Source organism: Ostrea edulis, chromosome 3, assembly GCF_947568905.1.
Source record: "Ostrea edulis chromosome 3, xbOstEdul1.1, whole genome shotgun sequence".
NCBI classification, from domain to species: Eukaryota; Metazoa; Mollusca; class Bivalvia; order Ostreida; family Ostreidae; genus Ostrea; species Ostrea edulis.
In genome coordinates, this window is record NC_079166.1 from 53,712,530 (window position 1) to 53,737,730 (window position 25,201).

A 25,201-nucleotide genomic window follows, 5' to 3' on the forward strand; every position below is an offset into this window, starting at 1 on the left:
GATGCCATAGTTGATAAAGATGTTGTTGTAGAAATAAAGTGTCCATTTACTGGCAGGAATGAAAATGTAAAGCCTGGTTCTAATTTTAGGTATCTTATGCATGATGGGAATGGAAACATTGTTTTGAAGCCATCGAGTAATTATTATGATCAAGTACAGGGTCAGTTGTACATTGCTAATCGTAGTTTTTGTTTCTTAGTTGTATACACATTTTGTGATTTGTTTGTACAACAAGTTTACCTTGACAGAAATTATGTAGAGAATATTTTGTTACCAAAACTGAAGACTTTCTTTGAAAAATATTTCAGACCATACATTGCTTACAGGATTTAAAACAATGCAATGTAAGCAACTGTGTGTTAACTTTGACTTAATTTGAGTTTCTTATCTCAACTATGTTGAATACTCAATGCTATGACTTGTATAGTTAAATGAAGGAATGTTGTGAAATTTTTATTGTGTGTAATGTGTATTGAATGATTCATGTCAAGTTATGCAATCAGAACTACTTTTTAGCTCACCTGAGCCAAACATTTTACATTTTCGACTTCTTCTTAAGAACCGCTGGGCTAATTTCAACCAAACTTGCCACAAAGCATCCTTAGGTAAAGGGCTTTCAAGTTTGTTCAAATGAAGGGTCATGTCCCTTTAAAAGGGGAGATAATGACAAAAATAGGGTGGGGTAATTAAAAAATCTTCTCATGAACCACTGGGCCAGAAAAGCTGAAATTTACATGAAAGCTTCCTGACATAGTGCAGATTTAAGTTTGTTCAAATCGTCCCCCCTTGGGGTTAGATGGGGCCACAATAGGGGATCAAAGTTTTAAATACAAATATATAGGAAAAATCTTTAAACATGAGTGAAGGTGACTCAGGTGAGCTATGTGGCCCTTGGGCCTCTTGTTCAAGAGAAGCATGTTTAGGGACTATCAATACTGGCCCCCATTACAATGTTAGCACTAGTCATTGAATTTTCAAATACACAGATTTTACCAAACTTAATTTGTAAAAAAAAAAATTCAATAGCACATTTGTGCCATTGTTTCTCTTCAATTTTGAAAAATAATATACACCCCACTAGGATTTTGATGCTGCCTTTTTGAGAATATAATTTAAGTTATCACATCTATCATTATTATGTGTTTATCTCAACAGACAATCTGGCATGGTGTTTTGATAAATAGAATAATTACAGCCATGACAGTTATTGTGTATTTATGCAGTTTTATTAACAATACATTTCCTGAAATTGGATAAGACGAAGCAGATAAATACAATTCTGAAACCAAGAGGAATTTTAGTACGTGGAATTCCATGTTTCAATATCTTGACACTTTTACTTAATCCAATTACCCTCCAACATGGATTCGTTTTGATGACATACGCCTGTCATTGACAACCTCCTGGGGTTCTAATTGTGATTTACCTTTAAAAAATGTAGGGATATTCACCATAACATCTTGACATGCAAATAAATCTTGCACCATTAGGGACTATATATTCTGTCATAGTCTGAATATAGTCTGCCATAATGCTATCACCTTTATCAAACATCACAAGATTTTTCAATGATTTGTCCATCACTAGCTGAACCACCAAAAGAATCCGATACAAAAGTGACTGCCCCCCCCCCCCCTAGGACTGCACCCAATCATTGTTTTAAGAGTATTTTTATGCTTGTAATTAAACCAAGTTATACTCTGACATTGGACATGGACAGGTTTTTATATAGGAACCTCTGTAGCATCTAAAATGACCCTTGTGTTAGGAATTTTTCTTTTGAAATCATCTGGCATGGTTTCATTGACTGTTTGTTTAGATGGCCAGATGTCAAGTTCTTTTAACTGAAAATATAAAAAAAAAATATCCGAGTAACAATTACCCTTGAAACAGGTGACTGACATCTTGAATAACATGGCAAGTTCAATATCATCCTTTGCTTGCCTTAATTTCATTAATATCATGAAAAGTTGATCTTTTGGGTGCAAAAGTGAACAGGTATAATTCAGCTCATAAGCTGCCTGTCCAAGACAATGGAAAAACATCATGAAATGGTCATAATAATCAAACCCTGTATAGTAATTAACAATTTTGTTATCAGATCGAAAATTCTCAATATAAAATTTTTGAAAATCAAGCATAAGAATTTCACACTGAATTTCTTGATGGCAGACATTCTGTGACATGTTCTTCTCCACATCACATTCTTTTTCATAGGAATTGCTTGACACAACTTCAGTTTGACACTGAATATAAAATTCATCAAGCTGTAAATTTTTAAGGTCATTTGCAAGTAATGATGCTCGGTGTTTGTATCTCTTGCCCCTTGGTGACTTCTCTATATCCAACACATTTGATGTTTTCTTGTGACATGGAAATACTGAGGGCACTGCATTTTCTTTGAGGCATGACCTGGCCCCTACAAAGTATTTGGAGTCTTAGAAGTTGAGACAAATATTTGTGAAATTAGTATTTGCTACCCCCCCCCCTTTTTTTTAAATTGGATATTTAATTAACCTTCTATCAAATCTATCTCCACTACAAATTCACATTTTTTAAACACTACAAACAACAAATATTTTATGTCGAGAATGAACTGAAAATAACTGCAACTGTATTACTCTAGTGTTGTGGTAAACACCATTGGTACAATGCATTTATATTGATGATGGAGACCTGCTCCTTCGTGTGGGGCGACTGAACCATGATAGAAGACCAGCTTCTAAGTCGGTGCACTAGGATAACAAGTCTGCCTCTTGTCTTGTGGAATGAACCAGCCATCAAAATGAAATGTATAATCTGAAATGGTAGAATAAGAACCACAAAGCAACACGAACTCTTGACACAAATGTTAAAAACAAAACAAAACCAAAATGCTTGAATATTAAAAGTATGCAATATAAAACAAAAGTGAAAGGTGATAATAACGTAATAAACCAGCTGGTCTCTATAGTCACTCGAGCGGAAATGGCCATGGCACACACCATCGTATTTTCCTGGCTTCCACAGACGCTTAGTTCTCTCATATATTCTCCGAACTGCCACTATACATTTTAAACGCAATTCGGAATCCGATGGAAAATGGTGTCCTCCAGAGTTGGTGTATCCTGGTAAGTAGCAATATTGTGGCATTTTAATCGCTTGAATCGAAAATGCGAGCAAGTCACTAGTAACGTCTTTTGTAAACAATAGAAATTCAAGCATCGCAGCGATATCAAGCGCACGCGTAACCATCTTTAGAACAGTGGCGACATCTATTAGGGTGAAATCGGCGAATGTTCCCTATTCCCATATTTAAGTAACAATATTCCAGTATCACCTGCAAATGAAGTTTGTCTCTCAACTGATTCGATGTGTGAGAGCATGTTCTGCGTATGGTCATTTTTCATTTTTCTAAAAAAAAAAAAAAAAAAGCAGACACTGACATATAAGTTTTTTGTTTTTGTTTTTTTTTTTTGTTTTTTTTTGGCTTATGACATTTTTTATTTCCCAGACCTATCACTATAACATATAACAAATAGACTAAATGATAGAAGAAAAAATGTGTGGAAAGCTCCCAGGGATGGGGCCCTGACTAAGCTCCACCTAAATAACAATATATAATCCCTATGACATCTCACAGGATGTAGAAGAAGAAGGGAAAAAAAAAACTAAGAGAAATACAAGATTATATAATCCTATGAGAACAAAGTTATACAAATATAAATACATGTACATCATTTCTAGAGGATATTAAAGTATTTCGTGACAACTACCCAAAGGGCCCTTCTCACACTCCAAAAAGTCTATTTTGACCCTGGGTTGTCATGTAAAAGGGAAGGTATATCATTTCCCTTTACTCTATTTGTACATGATATGAATAGCATGCAACACAATTTGTAATATAAATATATAAGACTATAATTGTTTTTACAATACTATCAAGAATATGCGAAAAAGATACCTTGTTTAATTTTTTGTATACAGATACATTGAATTCAAGGATTCCCTTTACATGATTTCGAATGTCATAAGATTGCTCTTTTTTGTTTAATATTCTACAATACATTTTATACTTGTAAATTTTACATGCAATTAGTGATAAAAGATTATTTAAAAAGTTCTCATTGATCCCCCCCCCCCAAAAAAACAACAACCAAGAACAATGTTTTTCCTTGAAACTTGAAAATTCAATGTTTTCTCAACAATTTTCCAAATTTCACAAACATTTTTACATTTCAGTACCAGATGCTCATTATCCTCTTTTTCCTTACATAGTGAACATAAATCCGTATCAGTAACTCCATTTCTTTAACATAACTCGGTTGCTGGTTAGATTGTTCAACAACCTGTAATTGAAATCAGCAATGTGGGTATCAAAAATATTACATATTTTTTTTTATATATTGCACTCTAAGACTGTTTTGAAACATTGAAGCTTTTAGAATAAAAATTTTGGTGTAGAGGAGGTACAAATTTCTTATCCCGATAAATATCATAGAACAGTTTACTTGAAAAATCTTTCACGCGTACAAGTCCATGATTTAGCAGTATAAAGTATGAATTATCTTTTATACGTATATTTTCATATATTATATTTTGAACATCGAAAGGTTGTAGTAATTTTCCTATGGCATTTTTTACAATATTATATTCACAAATCCAGTTTTTCTTGCAAATCAATTTATCTGTAAACCATTCCATCGGCTTAATACCATTCTCATCCACCACGTCAATCAACCACGTCAATCACGTATTTCAGACCACTCTTTAGCCATGATTTTAGAAATATAGGTTTATTTTTAAATACCACAATATTATTACTCCATAATGGTTCCCTCAGTATATTGTTCAAACAATCTAGCCTGTTTCTACCCTTGCATTCATTAAAATATGCGAACATTTCCTTGTAAAACAAAGGAAATCTATCCATTATCTCATACTGTTTGATATCAGTAATATTAGTTTTACTTAAATAGTCAATATCATAATTGTTTTCCAAACATATGCTATTCACAAAATGGTATAATGGATTTATTTTATCTAATATTGTCTTAATCCATGATATTCTTAAAGATTTAATTTTTGATAAGATATATACAAATCCAATGCCTCCACTAATGATAGTTCCGATTAATGTATTTCTTTTATTTCTATCTCTCTTATTCCAAATGAAATTGTAAATAAGTCTTTGGATTTCTTTGATAATGTTTGAATCTGGTAGGTTTAATATCGAAGCTATATATATAATTTTAGATATTGCGAGACTATTAATTATGCAAACCATCCCAAAAATGGTCAAGTTTCTTGTTTTCCAAGATTCAAAAAGCTTATCTACGTCGCTGGTAATTTTTGTCCAATTATTTCTCAGGCACATTTCTTTATCATGGCCAATATATACACCTAATGCTTTTACACATGAAACATTTACATAAACATTATGAATTTTCTTAAATCTGTTTTTAAAGGTCCAGTTAATATGCATTCTGTTTTTGACATATTTAACCTCATACCCGAAACATTACTAAAATTACTCATCACCTCGAGGGCCTTCTTTAAAGACTTTTCATTTTCCATTGGAAGGGTAGAATCATCGGCATGCTGTATTATCGTAATGTCTTTTTCCATTCCTTCTTTTTGAAACCCATGTATGCTGGGATTATTCCTAACTGAAATTCCTAATATTTCAGCCACAAAGAGAAACAAGATTACTGATACCGGACATCCCTACCTTATGCGCCTATGCATCATACAAGTTTTAGATATCCATCCATTATTTTTTATTCTGAAGATTGGATTTGCATATAAGATGTGAATCCATTTAATAAAATTTTCACCAAAGTTAAATCTTTTCAGTACTTCAAACATAAAATTCCACTCAATTGAATCGAAGGCTTTCTGAAAGTCTAAAAATAAAAGTATAAGCTCTTGATTATTTTCTTCACAATAATCAAACATGTCCAAAATTAATCTTGCATTTAGTGCGATATTTCTTCCTTTTATATAAGCTGTTTGATTTATTGATATCAAATCATCTACCAGTTTTTGTAAACGCCTGGCAAATACAAAAGCTATTATTTTATAATCTGTGTTGGTAAGGCTAATGGGTCTATAATTTCCTAGGTTTTGTTCGTCTCCTTTCTTATAAATCAATGTAATCAATGATAATCTCTGCGTAAAAGACATTGTATTTAAATCAAAAATACTTTGTAAAACACAATAGAAATATTGTTTTATTTCTTCCCAGAATGTTTGATAAAATTCACATGGTATTCCATCAAGACCAGGAGATTTATTGCTTTTCATATTTAAGAGTGCATCTGAGCATTCCTGAAGTGAGGGAAATATTTCTAATTCATTTTTCTCCTTATCTTTGAATGTAAATTCTAAGTCTATAGTATTTAAATATTCATTGACATCCGTGGTTTGTATATTATTTGTTTTATATAAATTTTCATAAAAATTGCACATATTGTTTAGTATGTCATCATCATCGAGTATGATATCACCAGTTTTTTCTCTTAAAGCTTTAACTACATTATTTATTTGTCTTCTCTTTTCTAAATTCAAGAAGTACGAGGTATTCTTTTCTCCTTGTTCGATCAAATTGGCCCAAGACCTAACCTGTGCACCTTTTGCTTTTTTATCTACAAGCTTTGATAATTCATTTTCTAAATTTCGTTTTTGATTCATGTCAATATTATCCGCAGGTAATTCCTCAATTTTTTTGATTTTCGATTGTAAATAGGCTAACTTACTTTTATATGATTTATTTATTTTCTTTGAAAAGTCTATACAGAATATTTTTACATGTATGTTTCTTTTTAGAGTTTCCCATGATTCATGCGGTTCTACTTCATTGAAAGTGTGATTTGATATATATATTTTCATTTCTTCGACGAAGTCCTGGTTTGTTTTTTTTATCAGCGAGACATTAAATTTCCAATAGCCCGGTCCTCTTAACTTTTCATTTATAATCAGACAGAACTGTAGAATTAAATGATCTGACAATCTAACACCATTTGAAAGAGATCCTGGGATTTTTTTGTAAGCAAAAAGATTTACATTGATAACAAAAAGTTAAAAATGTAATCGATTCTACTCGTAGCTATATTTTCACCATTGCACCAGCTATATCCTTTATTATTTGGTTTAATATTTTCCACAGGTCTTTGAGCTCCAACTTATTTAGGATACTATTTAAAATATTCACACTTTTGTCTTGTTTATTTTCATCTAAAGAACAATTGAAATCACCCGCTATGAGCATGTTCTCTTGACACTCCGCATGTTTTTTTTTTATCCAAATATGCAGACGTTTAAAAAAGCCACACTTTGCATTTATATCACTAGGTGCATATATGTTTATTATTGTTATAATCTTGTCGTCAAATTTAATATTCAGTAGTAACTTTCTTCCATCGTTAGATTTTTGGATATTCTATGGTGTCCGGATAGGGCCATTTGCAAAAGCGTGACTGCGCGTTAGTCACAACACGCCGTCACGCCAACAAGCAACGCGCCTTCGCGCTCTCACGACAACAAGCAACGCGCCTTCGCGCAGACAAGCAACACGCCTTCGCGCAGACAAGCAACACGCCTTCGCGCTCTCACGACAACAATCAACGCGCCTTCGCGCTCTCACGCCAACAAGCATTACGCCTTCGCGCAGCGTTGCTTGTCTGCGCGAAGGCGCGTTGCTTGTTGTCGTGAGAGTGCGAAGGCGCGTTGCTTGTCTGCGCGAAGGCGCGTTGCTTGTTGTCGTGAGAGCGCGAAGGCGCGTTGCTTGTTGGCGTGACGGCGTGTTGTGACTAACGCGCAGTCACGCTTTCGCAAATGGCCCTATCCGGACACCATAATATTCAATATTTCATACACCAAATTCTTTCGAAAAAGAACGGAGACCCCTCTACTGTAGGGAGAGTCTGAATACAATGTATTGATTTTCCAAACCATCTAGCATTATAAGCAATAGTCTTTTTTTTTCAATATAATGCGTTTCCTGTAAAAGAATAATGTCAAAATGACTATCTGAAATCCATGTGTTTAATTTAGTACGCTTTTCAGTGGTATTTAGCCCTTTACAATTAACAGAAATAAATCTCAATCTATTCATTTATTGACTGTTTACTTTCCTGACGTACACTTGTTGCTGGTTCGGGTTCCACTCCGTTGCTTCGAATTTGATCTGTTTACCTGCATCTGTCTCGCCAGATTGTCTAGCATGCGTCCGAGCTTGTTTTGACCGGGCCATCGCTGCATAACAGTATGCATGATTCCTACATTGTTTAACCCCGTTCCCCAGTATGTGTCCCACGTTGCCTCGGCCAAGATGTTGGTTTTCTTGATTTTACCAAGCGCCTCGCGGAATTCTTCACACTGCTTGATTTTGGACCTCATAACTTCATCCCGAGAATCCAACCATGCATCGGAGACAGGGATTTGATTTCCAATCCGTTTTGCGTCGAGAGCAGTCTCTGCATTACTTATGGATTCCGCTTTGTCACGTGACGAGCAAGAGAAGAACGGCTGTGTTCCTTTTGCTCCGTCGTTTTTGACAGTTTTCGTATAATTCTATGGGATTTGCAAAACAAAATCTGTGCCATTTGTGTGCAACGTATATACTCTACCCCAGGATAGTCTTTTTGGAGTGTTTTTCTGAATTGTTGTTTGTTGTATACTGTGTTTACTTTGTGAATACTGAGTATCTACTTACGATCAGCTCACGCTCTTAATCGAAGTGTGTTCAACCAGACGTGTACAACTCAAAGAATGACAATGGAATGTACACAAAAACCAGTGTACTTAAGAAACAGGGATATTCAGACTGAAAAGAACAAATATATATCGGACTATGATATTGCAGTAGCAGCAAGTGCTAAAGTGAACAATGTTTACTGTGTGCACTGACATATAAGTTGATGTTCCTAGGGTTTCAACAATCTCCTTTGATATCAACATTTCACAAATTGTACTTTTTGATGATCTGATTTGCAAATACCTCTCATTGGTTCCAATGTTGTCTGTCTGACGTGTGTCATATCAATTGTTAGGCCGTTCATTACATACTGATTTTGACTTCGTATTAATCCGTTTTCCTAATCAAGATATGGGGTTCACGGTGAGTGTGACCGGCCAACTCCTTTTATGTACTTCATACTACTTCTGCGGTTCCCAGGGTCCGACGTCTCCATATGAGTGAAAAATTATAGAGTGACGTTAAAAAATAAACATATTAACAATCAATCGATCCAGGGGTCCATGATTATCTTGTTTTCAATTCGGCATATTTTATTACACAGCATGTAATGTGTATACTTTGTACAGAAATACTCCCATCTACTAACTTGCACAAATGGCTCACACATACATAGATTCAGAATTTTTTTTTTTTATTAAATTTGCACGGTTTAGAAAAGAAAAAACCCCATAAATATACAGGGCTTTATCTCATTTTTGTCTGTACATATAGACAATGTCAATGTATTTCCAGCATGTTTTCCACTGTTACTAGAGAGACTCAAATTTATCAACAGTTAAAATTATAATGGATATGTATATTTCAACGTTATGTTCAATTTTCTAATAGTTTATCAATTCAATATTCGATATTTTTTCGCATTACAAACAGTGAAAAATATATTGTTTAGTATACAGTATTAATCATAAAAGATACCTCTCCAAAATATTTCAACATCAAAACCTGCACATATGTATAATTAGCTGCAATAATATAGACCTCTCCGATTTTTTCGTGAGAGAGAAGGGGGGGGGGGGGGGGCTACAACCCTTAGGTTTCATAGACTTACAACCTGTAACTCGCGAGTTGTGAGACACTATTCTACCGTTTTAAAGATTTTTGAAATGATATATCTGAATTTGTCGATTTATATTGATGTAGACATCTCATATGTATAAGTACCCATATAAGGTAGTGTTTATATCAATGAACGAAGTATGGAAGGAGAAAGCACTGTCGTAGGTATTGAAGAGGTTTAAGGAAGTATGCTACACCAGAGAAATATATGGATGAAAAGTGGAGGACATGTACAATATTTTGAAATTGAAAACTTTCAAATTTACTTTATGTAGTCAAAAAATACAGTTTTAGTAGAAAGCAAACCGAGAGAAAAAAAACCCAGCTGGACTCGAACGCGCGATCGACAGTTCAGCAGTCGACGTGCTAACCTATTGAGCTACTCAGCTAGACGATGGTTTTTTAAATGAATAAACAAATACTGCTGTCCAGTGGTTCTAGAGAAGAAGATTTTTAAATTATCCAAAACTACGTTTGAATTTGTGTAAGTAACTCCCCTTCAAAGGAGGCATGCCACTTCATTTAAACAAACTTGAATCTCCTTCACTCATGAATGATTCATACCAAATCTGACTGAAATTGGCGCAGTGGCTTTTAAGAAGATTTTTCATACATTTTCTCAAGTAAAACTTTGATCCCCTTTGTGGACCCATCCTATCCCCGGAGACGATGATTTGAACAAATTTGAATTTGCAATAAGGAAGCTGTCATGTAATTTTCAACTTTTCTGTCCCAGTGGTTCTTGAGAAGATCTTTAAATGACCCCAAACTAGTTTTGTGATTATCTCCCCTTTGAATGAAGTATGACCCTCAATGTTAGCACACTTGAATTCCCTTTACCCAAGGATGCTTTGTACCAAGTTTGATTGAAATTGACTTACTGCTTCTGGAGAAGATTTGAAAACTTTTCAGAGTATTTTTGCGATTTCATTATTATCTCCCCTTGGAAAAATACCTTGCCCTTCCTTTGAAAAAAAAACTAATCCCCTTGCCCCAAGAATACTTTCTGCCAAGTTTGGTTGAAATTGGCTTTGTGGTTCTGTAAAAGAAATCGAAAATGTGAAAGTTTACAGACAGACGAACGGACAACGGGTGATCAGAAAAGCTCAGGTGAGCTAAAAAAGCAACATAAAATGCAGTCCTGACTTTGGACATATAAACTATATTACATACATGTACATACAATACCATCACACTTCCAGCATAGTTTTCCACTGTTCCCAGGGATAATCAAATGAGAATCAAATGTATCAGAGCTAAATGTTCAACAAAAATATATTTTTCAACGTCATAATTGATTTTTAAAAACTTTAACAACCCAAGTAAATTTGGCTTTTTTTCACATTTCAAACAGCTAGAAATTTTACAGATTGTGTATCATGTTCAATGAAATACACCTTTATTAGCCAAAACCAAGCGCAAAGTCAGTTTCGATTTAGTGTAAACGACATTAGAGACAATTACATGGAGTTTATTATAGGTTAACAGGAGTGCTTTTTCTATTTCAACTTCACTGGGATATATCGAATCAACAAACAAATGAAAATAAGAATTGTTAATGGATAAAATGTCATCGACATATATGTATCTGAATGTTAAGATGAAGGTCACACCAAGATGTGTTTACTTCACCTGTACACGTTTTTTGATATATAACAATAGTATTGTTTCGCCGCCTACCTTCGGTCAACTTTTAAAAGTTATCATTTTTAAATGATTTGTTTATGTCAATGTATGTATTGATTTTCGTGAAAATGGACTTAATTCACAAAACAACGAGAGGTAACTCTAAACGTTGGGTTAAACTTGCATATTTCACTGTAGAAAGTAATCGGAAACGGAAAATATATAAAACATCTTTCCCCCAGTGAAACACTTTTAACAGGTATCATATACCAAATGTTTTGAAGTTTCGGGGAGGGAGGTCATATGTTTACAATTTTCACTCTTTGATCAACTGCAAATGAAGATTAACTATTTTACGCAATAAAATAAAGTAATTTGACACATTTTAAAAATGATTTTCTATTTATTTTAATAAGCATTTTAAAATAGATGACGTTTTAAAGTCTGGTTTTAAGTAACATATTTTCTACCCCTAATTAAAAGGTGTTGTAATTCAGAGCAATTAATCAATTAACACTGGTATTAAAGTTAATTATCAATTACTAATGAAAAAATATCATTAACAAAATTGCAAAACTTTTTGAAATATACGAGTTGAAAACTGTAGAGTTAAAGTGCGTATTTCTTTTGCCACACAAGAATACAAAACAGGTCAGCTAATAAAGGGGCACACTTTGTATCTATGGGATTTCCAATATACTATTGGAAGATCTGAAAGAAGACTATTAGAGTATCTTTCTAATAACAATACCATAGCATTTGTGTGTAGAATTCGAGTAGTGTTTAACTAAGTCATTTTAGATGAATGTCCGTAAACTTCATAATTTCATCTTCTCCGAAACCACTGGGTGAATTTTAATCAACTTGGATGAAGGGTATTCAAATTTATTCCTGATATAGAGTAATGTCTAGTTTCTTTAAATCATGGTCCCCCGGGGTCGGGTGGGACCACAATGGGGGATCAAATTTTAGATTCTGATATATCGGAAAAATATTTAGACCACTGGGCCAGCAAAGTTGAAATATACACAAATGCTTTCTGATATGGAATAGATTCCAGTTTGCTCAAATCATGGTCCCTTGGGATAGATTGGAACCACAATAGGGGATCAAAGTATTAAATGCTGATATATAGGGTAGATCTTTTAAAATCGTCTTCTAAAGAATCCCAGGGCCAGAAAAGACATTTACATGAAATATTACCAGCATAGAGCAGTTTCAATTTTGTTCAAATCATGGCCCCGGGGGTAGGGTGGGGTCACAACAGGGGATCAAGTTTTATATGCTAATGTATAGGAAATCTTTTTTTTTAAATATCTTTTGAACTATTTAAGCTAGGGCTTTGATATTTTAGATACACATTTTTTTTACGGCAAGACCTTTTATGGGATGCAATGGTGTATTATCTAATGACCTTGACCTGGAAATTTCATCGACTTTAATAAAATTCTGACCTAACATATATGACCCTGAACTGTTTAGGAATATATATAGGAACCCCGTGTAGGGGCGGAAGTGGGTATCCAAATAAAGTGAAATTTTCTGTGGTTTATATTAAATATTTCTTCACCTAGGGCAGTTATGTTCATTTAAGAGTTCATTGCTATTTCTATGCTTTATATATATATATATATATATATATATATATATATATATATATATATATATATATATAATGTAAAATTTGTACGATGCCAATGTTGATGCACCAGATGCGCATTTCGACAAATAATGTCTCTTTAATGATGCTCAACCGAAATTTTTGAAATCCGAAAATAACAATAAACTTGCAAGCGCTTTTTTAAGGGAAAAACAAAGTGTCATAAAGGCGAAGTCAAATTCATCTAAGGATAAGAGCTATGTATGAGGGGGATAATTCTTAATTTTGAAATTAATTTCTAAATTCTGTCACAGCAATTAAATATACATTCGTATTTTTAAGCTAGTAACAAAGTACTTGACTATTGTGCTTTAAAGTCCCTCGGAGACTAACTGTCCACCAGCAGAGGCTTCGACCCAGAGGTCATAATGAAAATATTATATGGTACCAATTTTGATGCACCAGATGCGTATTTCGACAAATAATATAATGCTCAAGCCGAAATATTGGAAATCCGAAATAACATTAAACTTGTAAGAACTAAAGACACAATCAGAGTGCCAAAGCGTGGAGTCAAATTCGTCGAAAGATCAGAGCTGTGCATGAGGGAGATAAACCTTTATTTTGAAATTATCCAACGAGTAGTGAGTTTTCTATTCCCGAGGATTGGCTCTACCTTAACTATTTAATGTAGAACTTTCATATTCAATATATAAATTCTTTATTGTATGACCCTGTTATACTTTGGTGTTTGACCTATTTTTAGCTCACCTGAGCTGAAAGCTCAAGTGAGCTTTTCTGATCACCCGTACTCCGGCGTCCGTCCGTCCGTCCGTCTGTCCGTCCGTCTGTCCGTCTGTAAACTTTTCACATTTTCAACTTCTTCTCAACAACCACTGGGCCAATTTCAACCAAAGTTGGTACAAAACATCCTTAGGTAAAGGGAATTCTAAATTGTTAAAATAAAGGGCCAGGCCACCTTCCAAGGGGAGATAATCAAGAAAAGGTAAAAATAGGGTAGGTTCATTAAAAAATCTTCTTCTCAAGAACCACTGGGCCAGAAAAGATGAAATTTATAGATAAGCTTTATTAGGTAGTGCAGATTCTATATTGTTAAAATCATGGCCCCCGGCGGTCGGATGGGGCCACAATAGGGGGTCAAAGTTTTACATACAAATATATAGGGAAAATTTTAAAAATCTTCTTCTCAAGAACCACTGAGCCAGAAAAGCTGAGATTTATATGAAAGCTTCCTTATATAATGCAAATTCTAAATTGTTAAAATCATGACCCCCGGGGGTCGGATGGGCCCACAATAGGGGGTCAAAGTTTTACATACAAATATATATGGAAAATCTTTAAAAATCTTCTTCTCAAGAATCACTGAGCCAGAAAAGCTGAGATTTATATGAAAGCTTCCTTATATAATGCAAATTCTAAATTATTAAAATCATGGCCCCCGGGGGTCGGATGGGGCCACAATAGGGGGTCAAAGTTTTACATACAAATATATATGGAAAATCTTTAAAAATCTTCTTCTCAAGAACCACTGAGCCAGAAAAGCTGAGATTTATATGAAAGCTTCCTAATATAATGCAAATTCTAAATTATTAAAATCATGGCCCCCGGGGGTCGGATGGGGCCACAATAGGGGGTCAAAGTTTTACATACAAATATATATGGAAAATCTTTAAAAATCTTCTTCTCAAGAACCACTGAGCCAGAAAAGCTGAGATTTATATGAAAGCTTCCTTATATAATGCAAATTCTAAATTGTAAAAATCATGGCCCCCGGGGGTCGGATAGGGCCACAATAGGGGATCAAATTTTACATACAAATATATATGGAAAATCTTTAAAAATCTTCTTCTCAAGAACCACTGAGCCAGAAAAGCTGAGATTTATATGAAAGCTTCCTTATATAATGCAAATTCTAAATTATTAAAATCATGGCCCCCGGGGGTCGGATGGGGCCACAATAGGGGGTCAAAGTTTTACATACAAATATATATGGAAAATCTTTAAAAATCTTCTTCTCAAGAACCACTGAGCCAGAAAAGCTGAGATTTATATGAAAGCTTCCTTATATAATGCAAATTCTAAATTGTAAAAATCATGGCCCCCGGGGGTCGGATAGGGCCACAATAGGGGATCAAATTTTACATACAAATATATATGGAAAATCTTTAAAAATCTTCTTCTCAAGAACCACTGAGCCAGAAAAGCTGAGATTTATATGAAAGCTTCCTTATATAATGCAAATTCTAAATTATTAAAATCATGGCCCCCGGGGGTCGGATGGGCCCACAATAGGGGGTCAAAGTTTTACATACAAATATATATGGAAAATCTTTAAAAATCTTCTTCTCAAGAACCACTGAGCCAGAAAAGCTGAGATTTATATAAAAGCTTTCTTATATAATGCAAATTCTAAATTGTAAAAATCATGGCCCCCGGGGGTCGGATAGGGCCACAATAGGGGATCAAATTTTACATACAAATATATATGGAAAATCTTTAAAAATCTTCTTCTCAAGAACCACTGAGCCAGAAAAGCTGAGATTTATATGAAAGCTTCCTTATATAATGCAGATTCTAAATTGTTAAAATCATGGCCCCCAGGGGTCGGATGGGGCCACAATAGGGGGTCAAAGTTGTTTTTGTTTTTTTTCTTTCTTTTTTTTCGTTTTTTTTTTTATATAGTGCAGATTCAAGTTCGTTAAAATCATGGACCCCGGGGATTGAATGGGGCCTCAAGGGGGGCATCAAAGTTTTACATACAAATTTATAGGAATAATCTTTTAAAATCTTCTTCTCAAGAACCACTGAGCCAGAAAAGCTGAGATTTATATGAAAGCTTCCTGATATAGTGCAGATTATAAATTGCTAAGATCATGGCCCCCGGGGGTCGGATGGGGCCACAATAGGGGGTCAAAGTTTTACATACAAATATATAGAAAGAATCTTTAAAAATCTTCTTCCCAGAACCACTAAGCCAGAAAAGCTGAGATTTATATGAAAGCTTTCTGATATATAGTACAGATTCTAAATTGTTAAAATCCTGGCCCCTGGGGGTCAGATGGGGCCACAATAGGGGATCAAAGTTTTACATACAAATATATATGAAAAATCTTTAAAGATCTTCTTCTCAAGAACCACTAAGCCAGAAAAGCTAATATTTACATGAAAGCTTTCTGACAGTGCAGATTCAAGTTTGTTCAAATCATGGCCCCTGGGGTAGGATGGGGCTACAAGGGGGGATCAAAGTTTTTCATACAAATATATAGGGACATTCTTTTAGAATCTTCTTCTCAAGAACCACTGAGTCTGAAAAGCTGATATTCACATGAACAGCTTCCTAACATAGAGCAGAGCTAAGTTTGTTCAAATCATGGCCCCCTGTTGTAGGATGGGGCCACAATAGGGGATCAAAGTTTTACATACAAATATATAGGAATTTTTTTTTTAAAAATCTTCTTCTCAAGAACCACTGAGCCAGAAAAGCTGATATTTACATGAAAGCTTTCTGATATAGTGCAGATTCAAGTTTGTTCAAATCATGGCCCCTGGGGGTAGGATGGGGCCACAAGGGGGGATCAAAGTTTTACATACAAATATATAGGAAAAATCTTCAAATATCTTCTTCTCGTGAACCATTGGGCCAAAGAAGTTCACATTTACAAGAAAAATTTCTGACATAGTGTAGATTCAAGTTTGCGAAAACTATGGCCTCCAGGGGTAGATTGGGGCCATGATAAGGACTACGGTTTTACATGCAAATATATATAGAAAGTCTTCTGATATGGACCAAGGTGACTCAGGTGAGCGATGTGGCCCATGGGCCTCTTGTTAATAAAGATCTGACCTATTCAATATCTCCTGAACTATTTGTATATACATGTATATTTCTTATGGTAAGGTTATATTAATGATCTTGAACGATTGCTTATAGCATAAGAAATTTATGAAATGGGTTACCGAATTTAATATTTCCGGAGCCTTGACGAGGGAAATATTCAAATCCAGTTACGAATTTCATGTCATAAGCTCGAGTATAAAATTGTATTTATCACAGAACTATCATTAAACGCACATATTTTATCAATTTACTGTTTATTTTACAACCTCAAAGTCACAGAATTTTTTTTAAATTTTTTTTTGCATTCAATTCGATTGTGACGTCGTCGCCACGTAACGGTTTGAAGAAACTGGAAACTAATTTCACTTCATAAAAGACACAAAACACTCTTGGAACAACCTTTGTGACAAAACAAAGTCTTTTACCGTCAATGTTAACAATATCAAAGGATGATATGTTGTTTTGTTTATGTGGCGCACGAATGATTGACCTACCAAAATTGCATAGTTATAAACCTGTGCTACGAGTTCGTATCGTTGTTTTCGAACCTGTGTTATGAACCTAGGGAAGGTGCTGTTGTGTGATAAATCATATCATGATATATGACCTTGTGGCCTTAGTCTTATCCAGTAAAGCAGATTGGGTTGAGGCATGGTTGTGTTATCTAAATTAATTTTCTGTTGTATTGTGATCCTTTAGGTCTAGGTTAGGTTATTCAACATTTTTTGATAGAAATAAAGATTTTAAAAAATCTTTTAAAAATAAATACCTGAATAACACTAGGACCAGATTAACTCAGGTGAGTGTTGTGGCCCAGAGGCCTTTTGTTGAAGAAGTAACTGTTTATGATGTCAAATAGTCTAATAATCTTTAAAGGGACTGGTTCACGATAAAAATATTTTTCATTTTTGATGTTAAACATTGAAAATATAACTCATTTAATATTGACAGCCAACATTCTGAATGCAAGAATGGTAGCAATATTTTAGCCTTAAATCTGTGTTATGTAAACAAAGACTCGAGTCATTTTATGTATACAAACAAACAAGTGAAATATTGATTTTGTGATATAAAGCATCTTAATTTTACATAGTCACAAATTTTTACTTTTAGATAACATGTTTCACCCCAAAAATGCTTGAAATGTGAAAGATATAATAAATTTAGATCGAAATCCATTTTGTTTTTAAATTTCGTAAACAATAACATACCACAATCTTTGCTTACAAAACAAACTATAAACTCTCTAAACTTTTCTCTTTTGTGATAATGTATAACCTTAATTTTTATGTGAAATCTTTTAAACACATTAGACAGTAGATTTTGATCATTAAAAATGAAAAAGAAAATTTTGAGGAAAATCGTGAATCAGTCCCTTTAATTTGTAATGAGGAAAGTTCGTGTAAAGTGTGGAAAAGTCCTTTTAATGCTGTTGATTTGAAATAATTATGATTTTACTAACTATAATTTCAGAAAATCCTCACGAGAAAAGGTTCAAAAAGGGAAAGCGACATTCTTTTAAGATATCTATCCCACTTGAAAATTATACAACAGCTGACTTTCGTCGGATTCCAGTGTTTTCAACCGCATCAGAGAGCATTATTTCGACAAGTGATAATATGAGTGAAAGAATGATAGATATAATGTCGGATTCTTCCTTTTCATTATGTCGATGCTTCAGCAAGGAAGTGTTTGGCACAGAAGAACACCATGAATTAATTAGGAATTTGCTAGTCCAAGACATAAAATGCAATGCCGGTATCTATATGGACCTTATGCAAAATAAACTGAAGGCCTTAAAACAAAAGGAAGCACTGAAAGATACTAAAACTGTCATCTTATCGTGCGTTAACTTGATTACAGATGGAATAGAAATGCCTTTGCTTCAACTTCAAGCTGCAGCAAACATTTTTCAGTGTTCCATTTTTGTCATAAAGATTATTGAGGATGACGAAAAACTATTTTCTGTTTGGGAGGAATTCGAAACAAACGACCGCAAAGATTATGCCATTCAAAACCAGGCGAAAAATGTGTGCAAAAGAGGAAAACACTACATTACACTATATAAAACTTTCACAGGGCCATTCTACAGAGTTGTTCCCAAGTGGGAAATTTGCAACTGCTGTCTTCGAATTCCAGACGTTTCAAAAAGAGAGTTGGTCGTTTCAAATATATCAGGTAAGATGCATGTGCACTGTAGCTATTGGTAATGATATTAATGTCCGGATAGCCAAGTTTGGTACTTAAGGGAATGCATAATATATTATGCAATCTGAATTGGGGTTTGGATTTTTCTTTACTAGAGGACTTCTTTCAAATTCCAACTGCTTCGTGATATCTTCATCCAGGTCTAGATATATATTTGTATTTCTGATTTAGGTGTAATCATAACAGTTAATGCCAATTCAGTATCAATTGAATCTTGTCCAAATTTGAAATAGTTTCATGTCATCGAATTTGCACCGTATAGCAGATAGATACAATTATTCTCTTTTAAATCTAGCATTCTTGATTGTCAATATAACCTGTTATTGGGTCGAATATTGTCCAGGGGTTTGTATTATCGATAGGATTTATAAGATCGACCTTCACCTGTTTTAACCAAGTAATGTAGTTACAAAACAATCACCAATGAAATGTTCAGAACTATTGTAATAAATAATAATTATAAATGAATTGCATTTACTTACAGATACAAATATGAAAGCTAACCAGCAACTTTTATTGACAAAAGCCGCATTTAATGAATGGTTGAGATGGGTCAATGCCTTTGAATTGGTCTTGATATCAATCATCGAAGAAATAGAGGAAAGGCGGAAGGGTGTTAATATTGCTACAATCACTGGTTCATCCATCGGCATGATTGGAGCTGTCTTAACAGCGATTGGTATACTCGGAGCTCCAGTGACAGCAGGTATGGCACTTTCCTTAGCCATAGCTGGCGGTGTTATTGCAGGTGCAGGAACCGTCACGTCAGTTGGAGCCAAGTTTACTGAGATGGTGTTGAGTAGGAACAGGAAAGAGACACTTAAGCGTTGCGAAATAAAAATGGATATACTTTCAAACCTCCTAAAACATAATTTAGAAAAACTGAAGCAAAAGCTGGATGTATCCCAAACAGGAGAAGAGTCTTTCCACAGAGTAATACCATTCCTTCGCGGTTTATGGGGAGTAGGATCTGTACCACTTATCGTCCTCAGAGTTTTGTCCAGAGCAGTCGTTGAAGCAGAATCTGTCTTTTTTCCCGTGGCTGCTGTTTTGGATGTTGTACAGGCTGCTTTAGCAGCCAAGAGTCTGTATTATGGATCAGTTACACCTGAATCGCTACATTTACGCAATCGCAGAAATCGTTTACGACTTGTACGGCAGCAAATGATTGCATGCATGTTTGGAAACAGTGAGGAATTAAGGTAAAGTATAGTGTTGCAGTATCATATGATCATATAGAAGTTACATATTTTATTTATTATGGAGCTGATTACTTTCATTTTATTGTTATCAACTCTGCTAGACTAAAATTTAAGAAACATTTTTGTTTTATCTTTTACGAAGGAAATAGATGCCGAAATCCAAAGTACAGTTGACAGCAGTGGAGTTCTTTGAACATCCTAGTACTTTGATTATGCAACTACCAGACTTTAGTTACAGACAATATAGAGATATTGTTTTAATGGATTTAAAAGACCCTTTGAAGAAACAAGAATGCTTATTTTTGTTGTATATTTCATGCTTGATTTTCCCCGATAATTTAATTTTTTCTTTACGCTAATCTAATTGATTTTATTAAGTGGGGGAAGTATGTGGACAAAACAAATTCCTACGGTGCCGTTTCTGAAAGAATTAATGATAATATTTATCTTTTTGATAGAACTTAAAAGACCAATACGAAATTTAAATATGTTTTCTTTGTTCAAGTAAATTGAGTAGAAATTAGTTTATGTAAAAATATAATATATCAATCACAAATTTGTTTTTGAATCAATTGAAAAACATTTATTATCAAGTAACACATGGACTGGTTGGGGTTAAGTATCCGCTGATAGCCAAATGTAATTCTCACCGAGGGTACCACCCCCACCCCCTGAATTGGAGACATTTATAGTACAGTAATTATAAAATCATATAAATGTACTGATTATCAATACAGTAAATAATGTTGTATAGTACATGTATAATTAGCAATAGACAAAAGTATTGGCGTGATATTATCAAATTTAGAATTTGTATGAAGCAAAAAGCTACGCTACTAGAGGCAAAACTACCCCAAGTAGTGGGTTTCTAGGTCATATAAAGATGAAATTATTATTGTTACATAATACTATATAACATATTTGAATACTCAAAATGTAAAGTGCATGCGAAAACCCTCTCTTAATCCTCACCTAGGGTAGCATGAGTCCATGAATTGGATACATTTATATTACACGTACAGTGAATATAAAATCATGTATTTCATATATAATCGTTATTACAGTGAAGGTCTAGACCTAGTTAAGAAATTGTTTGAGAAAAGGAAATATATTTTGACATATTTTAAGAAATTTAATTCTTGTAGATTAAAAGTAAAAGCAATTTTAAAAGCTCAATATAATTTACTTAGAAATGTAAGTGAGATTAATCCGATTTGACATGAGATTATACACTTACATTTGATTGAGATGATGAGACACACACGTATTTCTGAGATTTCATCAGACGAATGAGAATGCATTTGAAATCATTTGAGAACATTGAATTTCATGAGATCAGAAATGAAGTATATATGCTAGAATTCATCAGATGATTTAGCATTTTTATCGAATTAAAATATTGAGATTGTCGAGAAATACACTTAGATTTGATTGAGATATGATGAGGTATTTTATCACATGATGGAGAATTCTTTTGGAATTATTTGAGAACATTTGTGAGATTATTGACATATACATTTAGAATTATGCTTTTCAACTTTGTGCTTTTGGCTGTTACTATTATTTCACTTATGAGTGTTAGATGTTCCTTTAAACATATAATTTCTCTGCATGGTATTTTGAGACAACATTAAGGAAAGACTAAGCATTATTCCTCTTAAATGTTGTTTAATAAAAGGAGATGCTTTTCATATATCAAAACGAGTTTGTAATTCATTCCAACACAATGTTGTAAGCAATGTTGTTAAACACCACTTTGATTCCACGCACAAGTACTCTGAAGTTGAAATAAAACATATGCTAGAGTTCCTCATTGACAATATCTTCGTGGTCTTTGGTGATCAGGTCTTCCAACAGTTTGTTAGAATTCCCATGGGCACGAATTGTGCTCCTTTGTTAGCTGACCTGTTTTTATATTCATATGAAGCAGAATTTATTCAAAAAATTCTACGTGAGAAGAAAAAATCTCTCACTGTGACCTTCAATTCGACTTTTAGATATATCGATGACGTTTTGTCTATTAACAATGATAGCTTTCATTCATATGTCGATTTGATATATCCCTGTGAGCTCGAAATAAAGAACACCACAGAGTCGTCCACTTCTGCTTCATACTTAGATATTTTATTGAAAGTAGACATTAACGGCAAACTGACAACTCAACTGTATGACAAACGGGATGATTTCAGCTTCTCCATCGTCAACTTCCCACATTTATGTAGCAATATTCCATTATCACCTGCATATGGTGTTTGTGTATCTCAACTGATTCGATATGCAAGAGCTTGTTCTGGGTATAGTCGGTTTTTAAATCGAGGTAAGCTACTGACAAACAAGTTGATGGTACAGGGATTTCAACAGTCTCGATTGAAGTCAGCATTTCGCAAATTCTATGCTCGTTATAACGATCTAGTTCGTCAATACAACCTCGCATTGGGTCAAATGCTGTCTGACGTGTTTCATACCGATTGTTAAGCCGTTCTTGGCACACTGATTTGACTGCGGATAACTCCGTTTACCTGATCAAGATATGGGGCTCACGGCGGGTGTGACCGGTCAACAGGGGATGCTTACTCCTCCTAGGCACCTGATCCCACCTCTGGTGTGTCCAAGGGTCCGTGTTTGCCCAACTATCTATTTTGTATTGCTTGTAGGAGTTATGAGATTGATCACTGTTCGTTATCTTCAACTTGCATGTATGTTACTGCAAAACGCGGTCATTTCATTTATTTAACTTAACAGTCCCATAATAAGCCATTCTTACAAGAAAGGATCAAATCAAATCCAACAACGACGTGAATTGTTCATTTACAAGATATAAAATTGTTTCATTCTTCCAATTTCATAAAACAAAATCTTCTTATAAAGAAATACCCATCTAAAATATTCAAAATAAAACAAGATGCGTTCTTTTTTAAAGAACACAATGGACTCGAAATTGCCCATGTTGATGAAAGACCGCATATGTTTATATGTTATCTAACACTATATAATTATTTTGGACCCGTCTGAACTCTAGGGTTGAAAAATTCCACAGTACATCCCTATCTGCTTTTCCCAAATATGCATTCAGTTTTTATATCTAGTAATATCAGCAAACGTTCAAAAGATAAAGACACTTATTTACTATGATTATTTTGACCCAACTCTGGTACCAAAACCCTACCCCCGAGACCATGAAAGCTGCACGTTTGGTAAAAGGCTACTTGCGACTTCTAAATATCCATCCAGTTTCAATTAAATGTTTTACACACCAACACCATATACCAAGTTTTGGCACCGCCCTGGAGTTAGAACCTCTACTCCAGAGATCGTAAAATTTACAATTTCCTGCCGAGAGACGTTAATACGGAGGCCGATAGGTGCCAGGGTATAGAAATAGTATTCATTTTAACTGGCGGCCGCCACTTGATTTATATCCAACTCCCCCTCCTCTCTCGCTCTTTCTCTCGCTCTCTCTCTCTCTCTCTCTCTCTCTCTCTCTCTCTCTCTCTCTCTCTCAATCAATCAAACACGTTAATCTCCCTCTCCAATACTTAGTAATATGTATTTAATATACAATTAAGAGCATTATTTTTTTCGATTGGGCTGTTAATATATATATTAAACGTCTACAGATTCGCGCACGAGCAAATCTTCATTTGTACATTCCTGTAAACCGTATAGTGAACTTAATATACCAACGCATAAGGCACGTACATGTAGAACCAGGGTCCCGACCCTTCACTTTTTAAACAACGTTCTTTTTTCTTTCTTTTTTCCTATGCCAACTAAGTTATTTTCACATGTGAAATAAGATTAATTGGCTGACTAGGCCCCGTCCTATTCTTTTGGTGGTAGTAATGAATGATAAAAATGTAATAATGAATGAACTGATGAATTTAAGGATGGACGGATCCCCCTCCCTCCAATTTAGGAGTATGAAGTTTGGGAAAGAGAAATTTTTAGGATCCTTTTCTGCTTGTCAACAATTGTAGAAGGCAATGTCTCCTCCTGGTTCCACTTTGAAAAACGGTCCTACGTGTTTGTACTCTTCTAACTCTTTCCAAAATAATCAATCAGCAATATGAGTTAAATTGTTTTTTGAAATTGGCAGCCGCCATGTATAAATTAAGTGACGACCGCCATGTATGAATTCAGTGGCGGATTTAAGGGGGGGGTGGTAAATCGTGGTATCTTGTTTCGAAAAATGTACTAAACGATTAAAGAAGCAATACTTTCTTCCACTCCCGGAGAAATAAATGACAAAATCTTTTGATTTCTTGAATTACTTTATTGGGATAACTTAATTTTTTCGAAAAACCCTTAAAATTTGCGTCATTTCATTAACTTCACCTTATAAAAAATGATAGAAAATAGTACAAAGGACTGAATAGGAGACGTACTTCAAGCCCTATAAAATCCAGGAGCTTCCGGGGACTTCGACCCCTAGGCCCCCACCAGGGCTTCGTACTGGACCCACTGGAGGCCTCTAACAGGTGTTGTAGAGTGAGCCGTCCCCCATAATGAGACTTCCCCCCGGAAGTCTGGCTCTAGGGTGAGCCTTCCCCCGGAAGCCTGGCTCTAGAGTGAGCCTTCCCCCTGGGGGAAGGCTCACTCTAGAGCAGGAGAGCCCCCGGGGACCCTGTGGGAAGACCTACTCTATCACTAGTTGTAGAGTCAGACTTCCCCCCATGGCAGGACTTCCCCCTCCATTTATTCCTGGTAAACTACTATCGTTTTATAGAGATTGTTTAGATACCAAGACCTTTTTCAGCAGGGCATTAAATGATTTTGCTTAAGACGTTCATCAAACTCAAGAGAAGAAAACGGTGAATAAAACACATTGGAATTGATAAGCCATTTTGTTTGACCCATAGACCTTGAACTTTGACCCACACAATACCTATGCCGTGGTTAGTTTTAGAAGT

The 25,201-nt window shown here is 34.7% G+C and overlaps 1 protein-coding gene across 1 annotated transcript in view; it reads left to right on the forward strand.

Moving 5' to 3' along the window:
• Nucleotides 1-21,992, forward strand: part of LOC125675676 (uncharacterized) — a 104,717-nt gene extending 82,725 nt beyond the window's left edge. The window contains exons 19-21 of the mRNA XM_048913455.2: nucleotides 18,355-19,059; nucleotides 19,574-20,291; nucleotides 20,434-21,992. Of these exons, the coding sequence (XP_048769412.2) occupies nucleotides 18,355-19,059; nucleotides 19,574-20,291; nucleotides 20,434-20,440 (1,430 nt within the window). The 3' untranslated portion in view covers nucleotides 20,441-21,992. The remainder of the gene's footprint in view (nucleotides 1-18,354; nucleotides 19,060-19,573; nucleotides 20,292-20,433) is intronic.
• The last annotated feature ends 3,209 nt before the right edge of the window (nucleotides 21,993-25,201 follow it).